This window comes from Rhincodon typus, chromosome 3 (assembly GCF_021869965.1).
Source record: "Rhincodon typus isolate 14 chromosome 3, sRhiTyp1.1, whole genome shotgun sequence".
Classification (NCBI taxonomy): domain Eukaryota; kingdom Metazoa; phylum Chordata; class Chondrichthyes; order Orectolobiformes; family Rhincodontidae; genus Rhincodon; species Rhincodon typus.
Genome location: NC_063334.1, coordinates 26,756,129 through 26,771,042, shown reverse-complemented (window position 1 = coordinate 26,771,042; position 14,914 = coordinate 26,756,129). Strand labels below are relative to the sequence as shown.

The 14,914-nt window shown below is 42.7% G+C and overlaps 1 protein-coding gene across 3 annotated transcripts in view; it reads left to right on the top strand.

The window, feature by feature from the left end:
- The window catches only part of apba1a (amyloid beta (A4) precursor protein-binding, family A, member 1a), a 168,875-nt gene that overhangs the window by 95,098 nt on the left and 58,863 nt on the right, over positions 1-14,914 (top strand). The window contains exons 3-4 of one of the 3 annotated variants that reach the window (XM_048594748.1): positions 12,378-12,482; positions 14,682-14,747. The exons of 1 other annotated variant lie outside the window; for it this stretch is intronic. In XM_048594748.1, coding sequence (XP_048450705.1) covers positions 12,378-12,482; positions 14,682-14,747 — 171 coding nt within the window. The remainder of the gene's footprint in view (positions 1-12,377; positions 12,483-14,681; positions 14,748-14,914) is intronic. One more of the 3 variants, XM_020509889.2, reaches the window with a different exon arrangement.

The window sequence follows — 14,914 nt, the reverse complement described above, 5'->3', positions numbered from 1 at the left end:
GTCAGCCTTCCTGCTCCTCTGATGCTGCCTGGCCTGCTGTGTTCATCCAGCTCTACACTGTGTTATCTCTGACTCCAGCATCAGCAATTTCTACTATCTCTGCCCGGTCAGAGTTGCTGTTTTGGAATGTGGTATCAGTACAGTCTGGGATTCTCTTTACTGCAGGCTTGGGAGGTTGAAGGGTAACCTTATTAAGATTTATAAAATCATGAGGGGCATGGATAAAGTGAATGGCTAGGGTATTTGCCCGAGGGTGGCGGTGTTCAAAATAGGGGGCATGTTTTTAGGGTGAGAGGAGAAAGATTTAAAAAGGACGCGAGGGGCAAAGTTTTTTTTAATACAGAATGGTTATTGTGTGGAATGAACTGCCAGAGAAAGTGGTGGATATGGGTACAGTAACATTTAAAAGACATTTGGATAAGTACATGAATAAGAAATGTTTGGAGGAATATGGGCCAAGCACAGGCAGGTGGGACTAGTTTAGTTTGGGATTATGGTTGGAGTGAAGGGTCTGTTTCTGTGCTGAATGACTATGATGATGCCCAGTCTGCTCTCTCAGATGCGTGTAAGATACCCAAAGATCAGTCTATTGAAGAAAATTCAAGATCACTTTTTTCTTGGTCAGTATCTATCCTCAACCAACACCACCAGAACAGACTTTCTTCTCAGTATCACATTGTTGTTTGTGGAAGCCTGCTGTTGTGTTACATTACATTAGTGATTACCATTCACAATATTCCAGTGGTCTCATGGTCAGCCCTAAATTAATCCAAACCCCTGCTACCTCAAGCCCAACCTGCACCAAATCCTGTTGAACTAATCACCGCTGTGCTTACTGCATCAACTACATTGTGTTATAAAGCAAGTTAAGAGAGGTAGACTGACTGACTGTCTACAACCTCATATCCTCGTCCCGCTGGTGATAGCAAAGTTTGAATTTTATAACATGAAGGTGATATTGTCAGCATTTGGCTCAGTATCAGAAACAAGTCCGCCAGGTTCCTTAAATTAACAAATAAAGAACTAGTTTATAGCAAAAACATACACACCCCAAGCCTGTTAAAAGATATCAAACACTGCAGTATATTAATTTAGAAGCACTTTGGCCAATGAATAGTTACATTCAGAAAAAAAATACTGATTCACACACTGTCCTGCAAATATCTCTCGTCTGAAGAAGAAGGAATCAGACTCAACTCAAAACGATAACACTGTTTCTGTCTCCATAGATGCTGCCAGATCTGCTGAGTTTCTCCAGCATTCTCGTTGTTTGCCAAAATGCTGGCCTACAGCCACAGTCACTTTTCCCACAAGCTACTGTCACTGAAGTTTCTTCTTGGATCAGTTATAATTGGTTACATTCTGTTTTTGAATGGAGACAATGATGTAGATTGGCTTCTTTTATAACCCTTAAATTACAGCGATGAGGTCTTCCAGTGAGTTGTCACCTCAGAAATGTTGATGAGAGGGGATTCAGAAAAATGGAGAGAGGGCAGAGGCTGTTGCCCTATAAAAGGGGTTCCCTGAGCATGCTCAAAACTGATAATTTTTTCAGATCCACAAACTGGTTCACATGGTCTCTCACTGGAAATGTTGCAGATTCATTGCCTCCGTTCAGGTAGCTTGTGTTTTTTGAAAATACAACATTGTTGCTGCTGTGGCCAATTTTTTTGCTTTGAAAAGTGTCCTCTTCTAAAATATCAAGATTTTATGTAGTTGCTATAATAAATTAATGTTTTAGATAACCCTTCTTCATAGGTTGACTGCCTTTGATGTTAGGGCAAAATTTGTCTCTGTGTGGCATCAAGGAATCCTAACAAAACTGAATTCTAATCAATCCTAATATAACAAAACAAAATGGAAAACGGGGTGAGTTCTCCACAGGTTGGAGTCATACCAAGTACAAAGGGAGATGGTTATGGTTGTTGGAGGTCAGTCATCTCAGCTCCAGGACATCTCTGCAGGAGTTCCTCAGTGTAATGTTTTCAGTTGCTTCATCAGTGGTCTTCCCTCCATCATGAGGTTAGAAATGTTTGCTGATGATTACACAGTGTTCAACACCAGTCATACTGAAGCAGTCCACATTTGAAACCTGCAGCCTCTACCATCTAAAAGGACAAGGGCAGCAGTTACGTGGTAACACCACCTCCTGCAAGTTCCCCTCTAAACCATCCTGTTTTAGTGACATATTACTGTTCCTTAACTGTCGTTGGATCAAAATCCTGGAATACCCTCCCTAACAGCAAGTGAGTATCCCTGCTCGAAGAAATCAGTTTGTTACTATTTTCTCTAGGGCACTTTGATTAAAAAAAAAGCTTGATGCCCAATCTGGTATAACATTGATGTCAGAATTGTTCAGATCCCATCATGGCTTTGCCCCTTCCTGTGTCTGTAACCTCCGTAGCCCTAAACCCGTCCTCATTGGTGCCCATGCCTTCACCTGTCAAGTCCCTGGTTTTTATGGGTCTGAAAGAGTTAATTGTTGATTAACTGCAATATGCACAATCTTACTATGGTGATGTGATGAGGGTTTGATGGGAAGTTTAAAGTAGGACCTCGAAAGGGACAAATCAAAGGGTTGACCCTCCCAACAGTCATCATAATAATCTGGAACCTATTATAACCAATAAGTAATTGCACTAAACTAAGACGTATCTTGACTGTTGCTGAGAAAAAACATGTTTTGTATTGCACCCATCAGGGCAACTCTCAAACATGCCAATTAAATGAAAACCAACCTTAGACTCTATGTCAGGAGAGTGCTGATTGGTAGTCAAGTTGACTGTGATTGGTAGAGGTGTTGCCATAGAGAATGTGGCAGTTAATGATCATTGACTGTTAACTGCCAGGCTTTATTTAGATTTCAAGCCAGGCAGATTGACTCATTCATCAGAGCATGACTATCATCTATTTTGTTGAATTGAAATAGATGCAGTGCGAGGACATGTTCTTTCTGTCTGGAAAGATCAAGGCCCTGTGTATTAATATTTGTAGTTCTGGAATATGCAAGTGTACCACGCCATGAGCCAAACTGATAAACCAAAATTGGTTGTCAGTGTAATTCTTCACACACACTCAGGATTATACAGCAAGTGCTGTCCCATTTTGCTGAATCACTTCTAATGTTGGCTACTGTGTTGCGAGTTCTACAAGCATGGGCTGGTTGAGTCTGGTTAGTGCCTTCATTGTTGCAAGCAATCAAAGGAATATGCTGTTTGATATGATTTGCCAGTTTCTGGGACGTACGGACTACATAACTGGCATCACACCAGCAGTGAATTTCATATACCACGCTTTTCGAGAAGATTTGTAGCTCGGGTTGTGGTTGAGGTTGTAGACATGCTCGATGAACCAAACCCACCAGCTTCGCCTGCTGTTCAAAAAGGTTTTGAAATACCTTTCCTTCCAGGGTAATTAGGTGGACTGGGCAAAAGATAGGACCAAACGTGACTGCTTTAAGGCCTTTCTTGAGTTTGCTCAGTATACAGTGAGAAATGAGCTAATCAGGGTGGCTGCTTTTTTACAGGATGACTTTGATGTTTGCTCAGTGTACAAACGGCTCAGGCCCTATTTATGAGGTTGCTGATAAGGACAATCTTGCAGTGCACGGAACTGTAGGAATCCCAATGTATATACTGATTAATGAAGGTAGGTTTGCAGTTGACAATAGTAGAGACCACCCTAGCTGTTATCTCAATCAGGTAGTTGAGGAAAGGGATCTCATTTCACTGTTCCGTTCAGAATTGAATTTGAATGCAGACTAGTGGCCCATTAGCTGCAGATTCAAATATAGCATACAGGATCTAAATGTAAGAGATATGTGCAAGAGGGAGAAGGTTCGGTGTCATTCTGTCATAGAGATATACAACATGAAAACAGACCCTTCAGCCTGACTCATCCATGCAGACTAGGTTTCCTAAACTGCACTAGCCCCATTTGCCTGCGTTTGGTCCATATCTGTCTAAACCCTGAACAACCTTTCTTTTAATTCCTCTCACTTCCCTCAGGTCAGAGGGATGGGAATAGGTACCCGCATGGCCCTAGTTATACCAGTCTCTTTGTGGGGTACATGGAGCATGACTTCCCAAATCTATACTCAAAAGTCTGCGCAATGAAGGCAACCGTGCTAAACACCTTCTTAACCACCCCGTCTATATGCGATGTAAACTTTAAAGAATTATGTACCTGAATTCCTAGATCCCTCTGTTCTCCAACACTACCCAAGGCCCTACCATTAATTGTATTATACCAAAATGCAATGCCTCACATTCTCCTTATAACTCTAACCTTCTAGTCTTGGTAACATCCTTGTAAAACTTGTTTGCGCCCTTCCAATTTAATACCATCCTTCTTATAGCAGGGTGACTAGAATTGTACACAGGACTCCAAATGTAGCCTTCCCAGTGTTTTGTACAGCTGTGACAAGATGTCTCAACTCTTCAAAGACAAGTTTTGTGTGGAAGGAAACAAAGATGTTTGCGAGAGCTGGGCATAGTGGGGATCCCATGGCAACACCATCTACTTGGGCAGCCATTTAAACTGAACGGAACTGCTCAAGTCGATAAGTTCAGTGACTACTGATCCACACAACGGTGGCAGGCCCAGATTGCTGTGATGTAGTGCTGCAGTGCAGATGCGAGGGCTTCCATGAGTGAATAAGAACATGTGTGCGCACTGCTACTGTTTCAACTCAACAAAATAGGTTCTAGACTACTAAATGATGATAGACTTCATCTTGTTTACTCTCCAAGGCTCTTTCAGTTAGACCCAGTGGTGACTACCCTCGAACACACTAAACCATTGAAGCCCCTAAGAAATCCATACACTTAGAAGATATTAGTGGCAGTCCCTAACTTAGATTTTTTTCTCTAAACCTCCCTGCCTCTGTACCTCCATCTCCTCCCTTAAGATGCTTCCTTACATCTGCCTATTTGACGCAACTTTTTGTTCACCTGACCTGATATCACCTCACACGGCTCAGGACCAAATTTTGTCGGGCGACACTTGTATGATGTGCCACTGGGATGTTTACTGTGTTAAAGGTGCAATGCAAATGCAAGTTAGCATGTGGAAAAGGTGGCATGTGAAGCCAAGTAGTGACTTGTACTAATTTGTTAGTTTTAAAAGGCTGCAGACTATAGTTTGGAAGGGAGACAGAACAGAACAAGGGTTTCAGAGTGGGTTTAAGAAGAGGAAGCAGTGCGTTTGATTTTGGTTTCAGCACAAGAGTCTGTTGAAAAGGTGCATAAGCTGCTTTAGGTTTATTGTTGGATTATGAATTGAGTGGAGGGAAATCTGACAATTTGTCCTTCTGTTCACAGCCAAGTTGCCCTGTATGGATACAGGGAGAGTGCAGAAAAGTAGATTTGAGGTGGAAGGTGAGTCGTAATCCTGTCAATGACAGAACAGACTTGAGGGGCTGAATGGCCAGCTCCAGCTCCTGTTTTTTATGAGGCTGGTATTTGGGACAAAATGCCTGCGGCTTTAGTTAGGACAGGGGCTTGAAGCAGTAAGATTCTTTGTGAATAATTAATTGTAATATCCTGCAAGGAAGATAGATTATCTTTCAAATTATTGTTGAACCAGAAACACCTACAGGCAGTGTCATAAAAAATATGAACAAACTGGAGTTGCCTATACATTAAATCTCTGAAGACTTGCCTCTAATAGCTTCTTGGCATAAGGTTATTTTTCAGTTTTATCAGCAGCTATAACGAACTGGAGTTGTCAAAATCTCTGATCACATCACAAATTCTGTAAGCTGGAAATCATTGATGAATTTAGCTTCTCTGCTTTGATTTTATCTTTGTGCTAGTTGAGTTTTTGACTCATTCTCATGTCCTAGCTCAGTGGCCATATTCTCACAGCTGAGCTACAGGTTTAAGTTCTACACCAGTTAAATCATCCTGCGTGCCACGTGAAAGCTGACCCTTCCCGTACAGCTGCTGGGGGAGTGCTGCACTGTCATCAGATTTGTCATTCAGTTGGAAAGTTAAACACCAGTGTCTGGTGTAAACACCTCATCTAGTTGGCACACAGAGTGCATTTGGACTTAGACATGACCCAGTGTCACCGAAAGGAAATGGCAGAACTGGAAATGTGAATAATTGGATTCAGGACCCAGGGGCCTAAATCATTCCATCCCCTCTGAAGGGTGATTGGCAGGCATGAGAGGGAGCTGGGATCCAACAGGAAAATCCCTGGCTACCCAGCTCTGGGAAGGGCTACTTGCATTCCCAGGATGGGGGGAAAGGTGGTAGATTGAGGGCCAGACAGTGAGGTGGTGGAGGGAGAGGGCGGCGAGGAGGAGGTGGAGGGAGAGGGCGGCGAGGAGGAGATGGAGGGAGAGGGCGGCGAGGAGGAGGTGGAGGTTGGCGAGGAGGTTTTTTTCTTTCCTTTATTTATTCATGGGATGAGGGGCGAAGCTGGCTAGGCAGCATTTATTGCCCAGAGGGCATGTCACAGACCAGGTATGGATGGCATTCTCCTTCCCTAAAGGGCATTAATGAACCAAATAGGTGTTTCCTGACAGTCAACAGTGGATTCACGGTCATCATTAGATTCTTTGTGATAAACTGGCAAGATAGTAGGATTCATGGGACAATTTGCTATCAGGTTATATGTAAATTGTTGTCCTGTGCATTATCTGTGGTGTGAGTTGTACATGTAAAGACCATTAGGCCTATCTGTTTTTCATGCTGGTGTTTATGCTGCACGAGTCTCATATCACCTGTCCTCATTTCATCCTCACAGCGTATCATTCTTTTCCTTTCTTTCTTTCTCATGTGTTTATCTAACATTCCCTGAAATCCATCTATGTAGAGCTAATACCTGAGAGGCATTAAAGCCTTTCTTTACTTACAAAATTAAATAAGCAGTGGTTTCCTTTTATCAACCAAAAAGAGAGCTTTCACAATTACTGTTGCTGTCAATAAACCATCCCATATCTCCCAGCCCTGTCTCTGCAATTTATGGTTGTCATGTGGCAGAGTAAGTTTTGTTTTCTCTTAGTCAGCATTACTGCTGTCGGAGTTATTTTTGCTTTGAAGGTGGAAGAGTGATGCTCAGTGGTCAAGAGGGAAAATAAATAACTGACCTGTGGGTTGGTACAGAATGAAACATTAGACAAGGTGATGCAAGAGCAGTAAGCAATCTGGGTCATGATGAAATGTGTAGCATTGTTGGAAAACCCAACCATATAACGCAGGCTGACTATATATACCATAACTAAATGTATAGCAGGTCTATAGGGACCAGGAATAATTGGACTTTAAAAGAGCCAGAATATGCATAATAGGTTGAATGAACTATTCTTCTGCTCTATAAGTATAAAATATGCAGTAATTAGTGCCATTATAAGAATATAAACAATAAGAGATGGCCATACAGTCCCTTGAGTCTGCTCCATCAGTTAAAGAGATCATGGCTGATCTTCTACCTCAAACAGACATTCCTACACTGTGTTCTACTCCTTGACTTTCTCGATGCTGAAAAATTGCCCAATTATATTGTTGAATGTATATTCAATAACTGAGCACCCAGATGCTGATTAGAGTGTTCCAAAGGTTCCTAGTTATAGAACATTCCTACAAACCCTTAACTACGTGCTGTGGTGAATCCACTTCCTAATAACGAAGTCTAAATTACATACTGTTCTCAAACAAATGAGAAATATGGTATCTGAATTTCAGTGCCTGTGTATTGCCAGTTACATGGGTTGTACATTTCAACAACTGATGAATTCCATCAACAGCACATCCCTTCTGTAAATTGACTGTACTTAACCAGCCCATGCTTGTGAAATGCAGAATTTAATAACGTTTGATGTAATTCCACATTTAGTCTGACTGTTAATCCAGAGACCCAGTTCTGAGGACTCCGGTTCGAATCCCACCACGGCAGATGATGGAATTTGAATTCAATAAATATCTGGAGTTAAGAACCTAATGATGACCATTAATCCATTGCCGATTGTCAGAAAAACTCATCTGGTTCACTAATGTCCTTTAGGGGAGGAAACTGTCACCCTTACCTGGTCTGGCCTACATGTGACTCCAGACCCACAGCAATGTGGTTGACTCTTAAATGCCCTCTGGACAATTAGAGATGGGCAATAAATGCTGCCTAGCCAGCGACACCCTCATCCCGTAAATGAATAAAGAAGTCAGCACTTGGTGAACAATCCCAAGTGTGCTAATAATTACAATTAAAAACAACTCAAGATTCTCAGTCAGACTCACAATTTGGCTCACTAACCCTTGACCAAAAATGTATATATACATACGTCAGAATCTGTCCCCTCTAAGTTCAAGTTCAAATGTTGTGTCTCTTCTTAAAAGTAAAAGTGTGGGGTGCAGTGGTTCCTTGGTGTTTTTCTCCACGGCTGCACTTCACACAATCATCAAGCACTTGCCAACCAATCTGTGCCCTTTTCTCATGCAGTATAAATTGAATTTTGACATCCTTGAGTTTAGCCTGTTGAGTGCAAGATGAGAATCTTTGACAACGTGACATTTTTACCATCAGCAAAAGTTAAGCTCTGTACTACCAAGCAACTGTTTAATTTATTTGACTTAGAACAAAGAACAAAACAGCACAGAAACAGGCCCTTCAGCCCTCCAAGCCTGCGCCGACATATTTTGCCCTTCCAAACCAAAGCTGTCTTCACTTACAGGATCTGTATCCCTCTATTCACTTCCTGTTCGTGTATTCGTCCAGGTGCTTCTTGAATGCTGCTATGGTGTCTGCTTCCAGCACCATCTCTGGCAGCACGTTCCAGGCACTCACCACCATTTGTGTGAAAAACCTACTTCGCACATCTCTCTTTTAAACTAACCCCGACCTGCACTTTGAACCTGTGTCCCCTAGTGATTGACCCCTCCACCCTGGGAAAAAGCCTCATACTTTCCGTGCTATTCCCAATCTCAAAAACTTCTGTCAGGTCACCCCTCAACCTCCTGCCTTCCAGTAAAAACAAACCCAGTCTATCCAGTCTTGCTTCATAGCTAAAATATCCCCATACCAGGCAACATCCTGGTAAACCTTTTCTGTACCCTCTCCAAAGCATCCACATCCTTCTGGTAGTGTGGTGACCAGAACTGTATGCAGTATTCCAAGTGTGGCCTAACTAAAGTTCTATAAAGCTGCAGCATAACTTATCTATCCTAATACTCAGTGCCTTTTCCAATGAATGCAAGCATGCCGTAAGCCTTTTTCACTCCATTATCTGCCTGCACTGCCACTTCAGTGATCTGTGAACCTGCACACCCAGATCCCTCTACATTTCAATATTCCTAAGGGTTCTGCTGTTCATTGTATAATTTCCACCTGTATTTGACCTTCCAAAATGCACTTTTAAGAACCTAAATTATTAAAATTTATAGTCTTTTCACAGATCTTTTTCACCATTATTTCTGAACACACGGTCCAGGGTCAGACAGTGAAAGTGCCGATATATTGCTTGTTCTGGATTTCTGATAGGTTGCAGTGTGGTGGAGATTAATTCTTGATGATGAGTGCAGACTGTGTGGTGAGTTAATTTATTTGCATGCTGCTATTATTGAGAAGCATATTGAGCGGCTGAGTTTTATCCAGGAGTAAATAATGGGTTCAGGAGTTTATTTTTACAAATGATCGAGGCTGTCAGAAATTATTTGTCAGCTGCTTCATTATATTAAAGTAATACCTCAGTCATTCCTCGCCTGTAACCCCACATATTTTCCACCCTATGCTTTATTCATGCCTGTTACCAATTAAGCTGTTCTTTAAATAATTGAGTAGGTGTTTGCTCACCAGAACAATAGGATGAAACACAGCCAGTCTTTGGGCCAGAAGAGTGAAGGGTTCCTGTTCCAGTGTTTTGTTAAACCAAAAATTCAGTCTGGGTTGTATTAACTAAATCATGTTTGACAGGGAAGGGGCTTTTTCAGAAATGCAGGGTGGCTGGGTCTAGAATTGAGAATTATTTTTTGAGCTCAAGCTTTCATCAGTTATTTATAGAGTACAACCTTGTTTGCTGCGCACCTTGACTTATCCAATTATGGAACCTAAGTTTAACCCGCTGAGGTCTGCCTTATGTTCAATTTGTATCTCTTCACCCATTTGGAAGGAAATATCTTTAGAAATGCAGGTTTTAAGTTACAAGACTTCAGGATTCAACCCCCTGAGCGACATTAGCAACTCTTGTTCACGTCGCTCAGCTAATGTAGCAAAACGTCCCAAGGCACCCCACAAGTGTGTCATCAGACAAAACACGTCCCTGAGCCACCGATGATGTTATTTGGACAGGTGACCAAAAGCTTGGTCAAAGGGGAAGGTTTTAAGCTCCAAATTCGGGTAGAAGAGGTAGCCAGAGAAGGTTAGGACCCAGACGGGCAAAGATACAATCATCAATAGTACAGGAACGAAAAAGGGTCAGAATTGGAGGCATGCAGAGATCTCAGAAGTTTTTAGGGCTGACAGAGGGAGGAGGGTGATGCTACAACACTGTACTAGACCAAAATAAATGGAGCTAGGTTTGAGGTGAGTGGTTGAGAAGTGTTGCTGACATTGGGATTACAAGTGCAAGGTTTGATGACCACTCTGATTTATCTGGGGAAAGCCAAACCCAGTTATGGAAAAAATAAATTGGCTTAATAATTATTTTTCATTTTCAATCAGCTTCAAGCTGTCACTCTGTGGGTACCTCTCCACCCACCCTGGGCTCAGAAAATTGTGTTTCAAGCTTCACCCCAGAGAGTCCAGCACATAATGCATTGACGCTGCTGGTGGGGTACTGAGGGAGAGTTGCACAGTCAGGTGTGCTGTCTTTCAGGTGAGGCTTTAAGCTAAGGTCTCACAGGGCAACTCAATTGGAGATGACAGAATCTCACAGCCACTATTTTGAAGAAGAAGTGCCTTCCTCCTGGTGTTGTGGGCAATATTCATATCTCAAATAGATTACCTGGTTGTTATCACATCACAGTTTGTAAGGGCTTTAGTGTGTTGAAATTGACTGCTGCATTTCTCCATTACGGCAGTAACCATGCTGTTAAAAAGCATTTGATCCATTTAAAGTGCTTTACAGTGCTCTGGGGTCATGAAAGATGTTATATAAATGTAAGTCTTTCCTTTGTATTTAAAAGTACAGATCTGTGAGGGAAAGAATATTGCGGAGCATTGATAAAACACAAACATTTGCAGACCACAGCTGTTAACTCCTGTGGTTGCATTGCCTAGGATGCTGAAGCTTTGCTCACATACATAAGCACAAGATAGTTTGCTGGCAACTGCACCTTATAAGTGAGGATTGGATACATACTTGAAGTTGGTAGTGCAAGGATAGGTGGTAGAAGGTGTGGAACACTGGGATTACTTTCTGATTGCTCCAGAAAAAGCATTGGTATTGGCAGGATGGGCTGAACGACCACATGTGCTGTAAATTGTTTGTAGGTTTTCATAAAATGACGTCTAAAGCTTCCAGTTCACATTAAAATCGAGCCCATTCTTAAAGCAAAATAGAGTGCGTGTTCAGCCTGAAAATAGCAACTCAAATGTCGTCGTCATTATCATTCAGGTGACTACATCTAATCCATGCTGAAATTCCATCTGATGGAAATTGCTTGTCAGTTCACACACTGCACAGGGATGGGAAGTCAGTGCAGGGTTAAAACTTGACAGGCAATGGGTTATCCCATTACAAGTCACGCTAGCTCAAGGTTCTAAATGTACTATGATACCAGATCGTTGTCTGCCGAACCCCGCACAGGATATTGACGATTGACAGGGGATTGAGAGCCGCAGCAGGAGACCAGACAGAAAGGGGCTTTGACTGTAACCTGAATGGAAAACTTCTGGGTCTTTCCAGTAGATTATCGGGATGAAGAGGTTTGTCAGAATTGGAGGAGCCTGAGCATCAGTTTGTAGCAGACTTGAGATGCTTACAGTCTGAGGATTTTTAGTTTCTTTCCCCTGTTTTGAGATTTATTACAATTAAGGACTCGAGCAGTAACTGAGCAATTTTTAATAATATTTCCGTTCACAAATATTATCGATGAAACAAGCGCATTGCTCTTAGAAGATCAAATCCATTTGCAAAGTACTGTCTTTTTCATGATCGTAATTGGAAAATCCTGAAGCAAGCAATTGCTAAAATTTGTCCAAGTTGTTTCTATTTTCAAGTTGTACAAATTTTCAGCTGACTTTTGTGTTTATCCCCATTGTGTATTCTAACAGGAGTCATTTCTGTGATCTCAGGACTTTGATGATTTCTTCCCACTGTGTTTTAGGCACCAGCAGGGAATCTCCGCCTGGAGTTATTAGAGTGGCTGTGGTATGAGTGAAGTTTTGTAAATGTGTTTTCTCTTTCTATCTCCTCCCTCTTCCTCACCCATATTCAGCAGTCAGCCTCACCTGGTTCCTCTTCCCCCCGAGGCGCAGAATCAGCAATGATGCAGCATCGATCCGATATACATGATGCAGCAGAAACATCAGCGAACCAAGAGGTACACACTGCACTTAGCAGCCTTGAATTTACATTACAACCAATGCCTTGTGGTTACCTTTCCCTCACCCCTGAAACCTCAAGCTATGCTGTTCACCTGTGAAGATTTTATTTCGCCAGAAAAGTTGTTCACGGTTCTCTTTTGCTGGGTATGTCCCTCTCCTTTAAATCTGCTGTCATCATCCCTCTCCTCCAAGTGAATGCATCTCCAACTCCCCTTCCTCTCAATAGACCGTGATCATCCTGTCATCTCCCAGATCCATGCCCTTCATTCCTGGAACTCCGTGTTTGAATCCCTCTAATCAGCTTCCCACCTCGTCACAGTACCAAGACGGTTCTTGTCAAAGCCGTAAGTGGGAACCAATATGATTGCGCCAAAGGCAGACTTGCTCTCGAGCTGTCTACAGCCACACCCTCCTCATCAATGCCTTTCCACTCTCGTCCATCTACTCTCACTGGCTCTATTTTTATCTGTCAACTCATAGCCAGAGAATTACTGACAATCACTTCTCTTCCCACTGTAACTTATGCTGTCCTCTAAGGAGCTTTTTTTTCCCGCACTTCTATTTCTCATTCTTACTGTTCAGAAATGCAGCCTCAATTTCATATCCTCCCTGGTGACATCCAGCTTTACTTCACCACCATCTCCTTTGTTACCATCACTGTTGCTAAATTATCTGGGTGTTTGACCGACATCCAGAGCTAGACACTTCCTTCAACTAAATATTGGGAAAACTGAAGCTGTTGACTTCAGTTCCTCCCACAAACTCCATTCATTAGCTGCTGACCACAACCTTCTCCAAAGCAACTACCTGAGACTGTATTACATCATTTGCAACTTTCGTGTCATAACTGAGCTGCAATTCAGATCACGTATCTACTTCATCACCAGTCCTTGTGTACCCACAATCGTAACATTGCCTGGTTGTGTTCCGGGCCCAGCTCCAGCTCATTCCCTTCTGAAGTCCTCTCCTTGCCTTTGTTAAAAGAATAGAATCCTTAGAATCTCTATAGTGTGGAAACAGGCCATTCGGCCCATCAAGTCCACACCGACCCTTTGGAGAGCATCCCACCCAGACCCATCCCTCTACCCTGCATTTCCCATAACTAACGCACCTATTTTGCACATACCTGGACACTATAGGCAATTTCCCCTGGCTAATCGACCCAACCATCGCATCTTTGGACTGTGGGAGGGAACCGGAGCACCTGGAGGAAACCCATGGCGATACAGGGAGAACGTACAGACTGCACACAGACTATTGCCGGAGGCCAGAATCGAACCTGGGTCCTTGGCACTGTGAGACAGCAGTGCTAAGCACTGAGCCACTGTGCCACCCTATTTTATTTTGAGACTCGCCTTTTCCAATGTTCTCTCTGCTGACCTCCCATTTTCCAGCCTTCATCAGCTAAAGCATATCCTGAACTTTGCACCCTATGTCCTTACTCGCACCAAGTCTGTGCAGCCATTGCCCTTGTGTTCGCTGATCAACACTGTTTCCCAATCCAGCAACATCTTAAGTCATTGCTGCATGGCATGACCCTCCCTATCTACATCTGTCAGCTTCTCTTGCCGTACAGTTCCCAGAGAAATGTCATCCTTTCATGCTAGCCCTTTGAGCAACTCTGATTTTAATTGTTTCAGCATAAGTGCCCATGCCTTCAGCTGCTTTGACCCAAAGCTCTTGAATACTCTCCCATCCTCTCATTCTCTACCTCTGTTCCATGTTTCAAGGCCCTCTGTAAAATTTACCTCCTTTCGTCACCGCATTAATGTCTCATTTAGGGGGGCGCTGTCAGATTTTGTCTGATGATTGCTCCTATGAAGTGGCTTGAGGCATTTTGTACAAGTGAAGATCCCATAAAAACACAAGTTACTGTTGTTGCAGTATCTTCAAAAAGGTGCCTGTCTGACACACTAACTGCGCTTGAAGCAATCTCTTAGGAATTGACTAAATGAAGTAAATTTCTCTTTTCAGTATAGGTGCAAAGGTATTGTCTTTGGCATTTGGGACCAAACTTTGTGACAATGTGGAATGTTTGGTTACTACGTGTGATAATCAAGTTACGTTTTAAAAGCCAGGGGAGCAATGTGAGGACAGCAACCAGAATTGTAACTGCTGCTGGTGTGCCATTATATAACTTTGCTAACTATTTTTCTTTCCCCCACAATTTACCCTCGCCCGCTCCTCTTCTGAAGGAATTGTCTCCCCTATTGGAGTCCTCTTTCATGGCAAGTAATCACACACAGTGCCCATTTTATTCAGTAAGTGAATCTCCTCAAGATGTGCCAGCGAGCTAATCAGTGGTGGAGGATGCTAATAAGCCTGGTCTATTCCTCTTCTCTCGCCTTTCCTCACTAAAATGTGCATGCACACACGAGTGTACATTCACATTCTCGCACGCATTCACAGTTTATGATAGCGGTGGGTT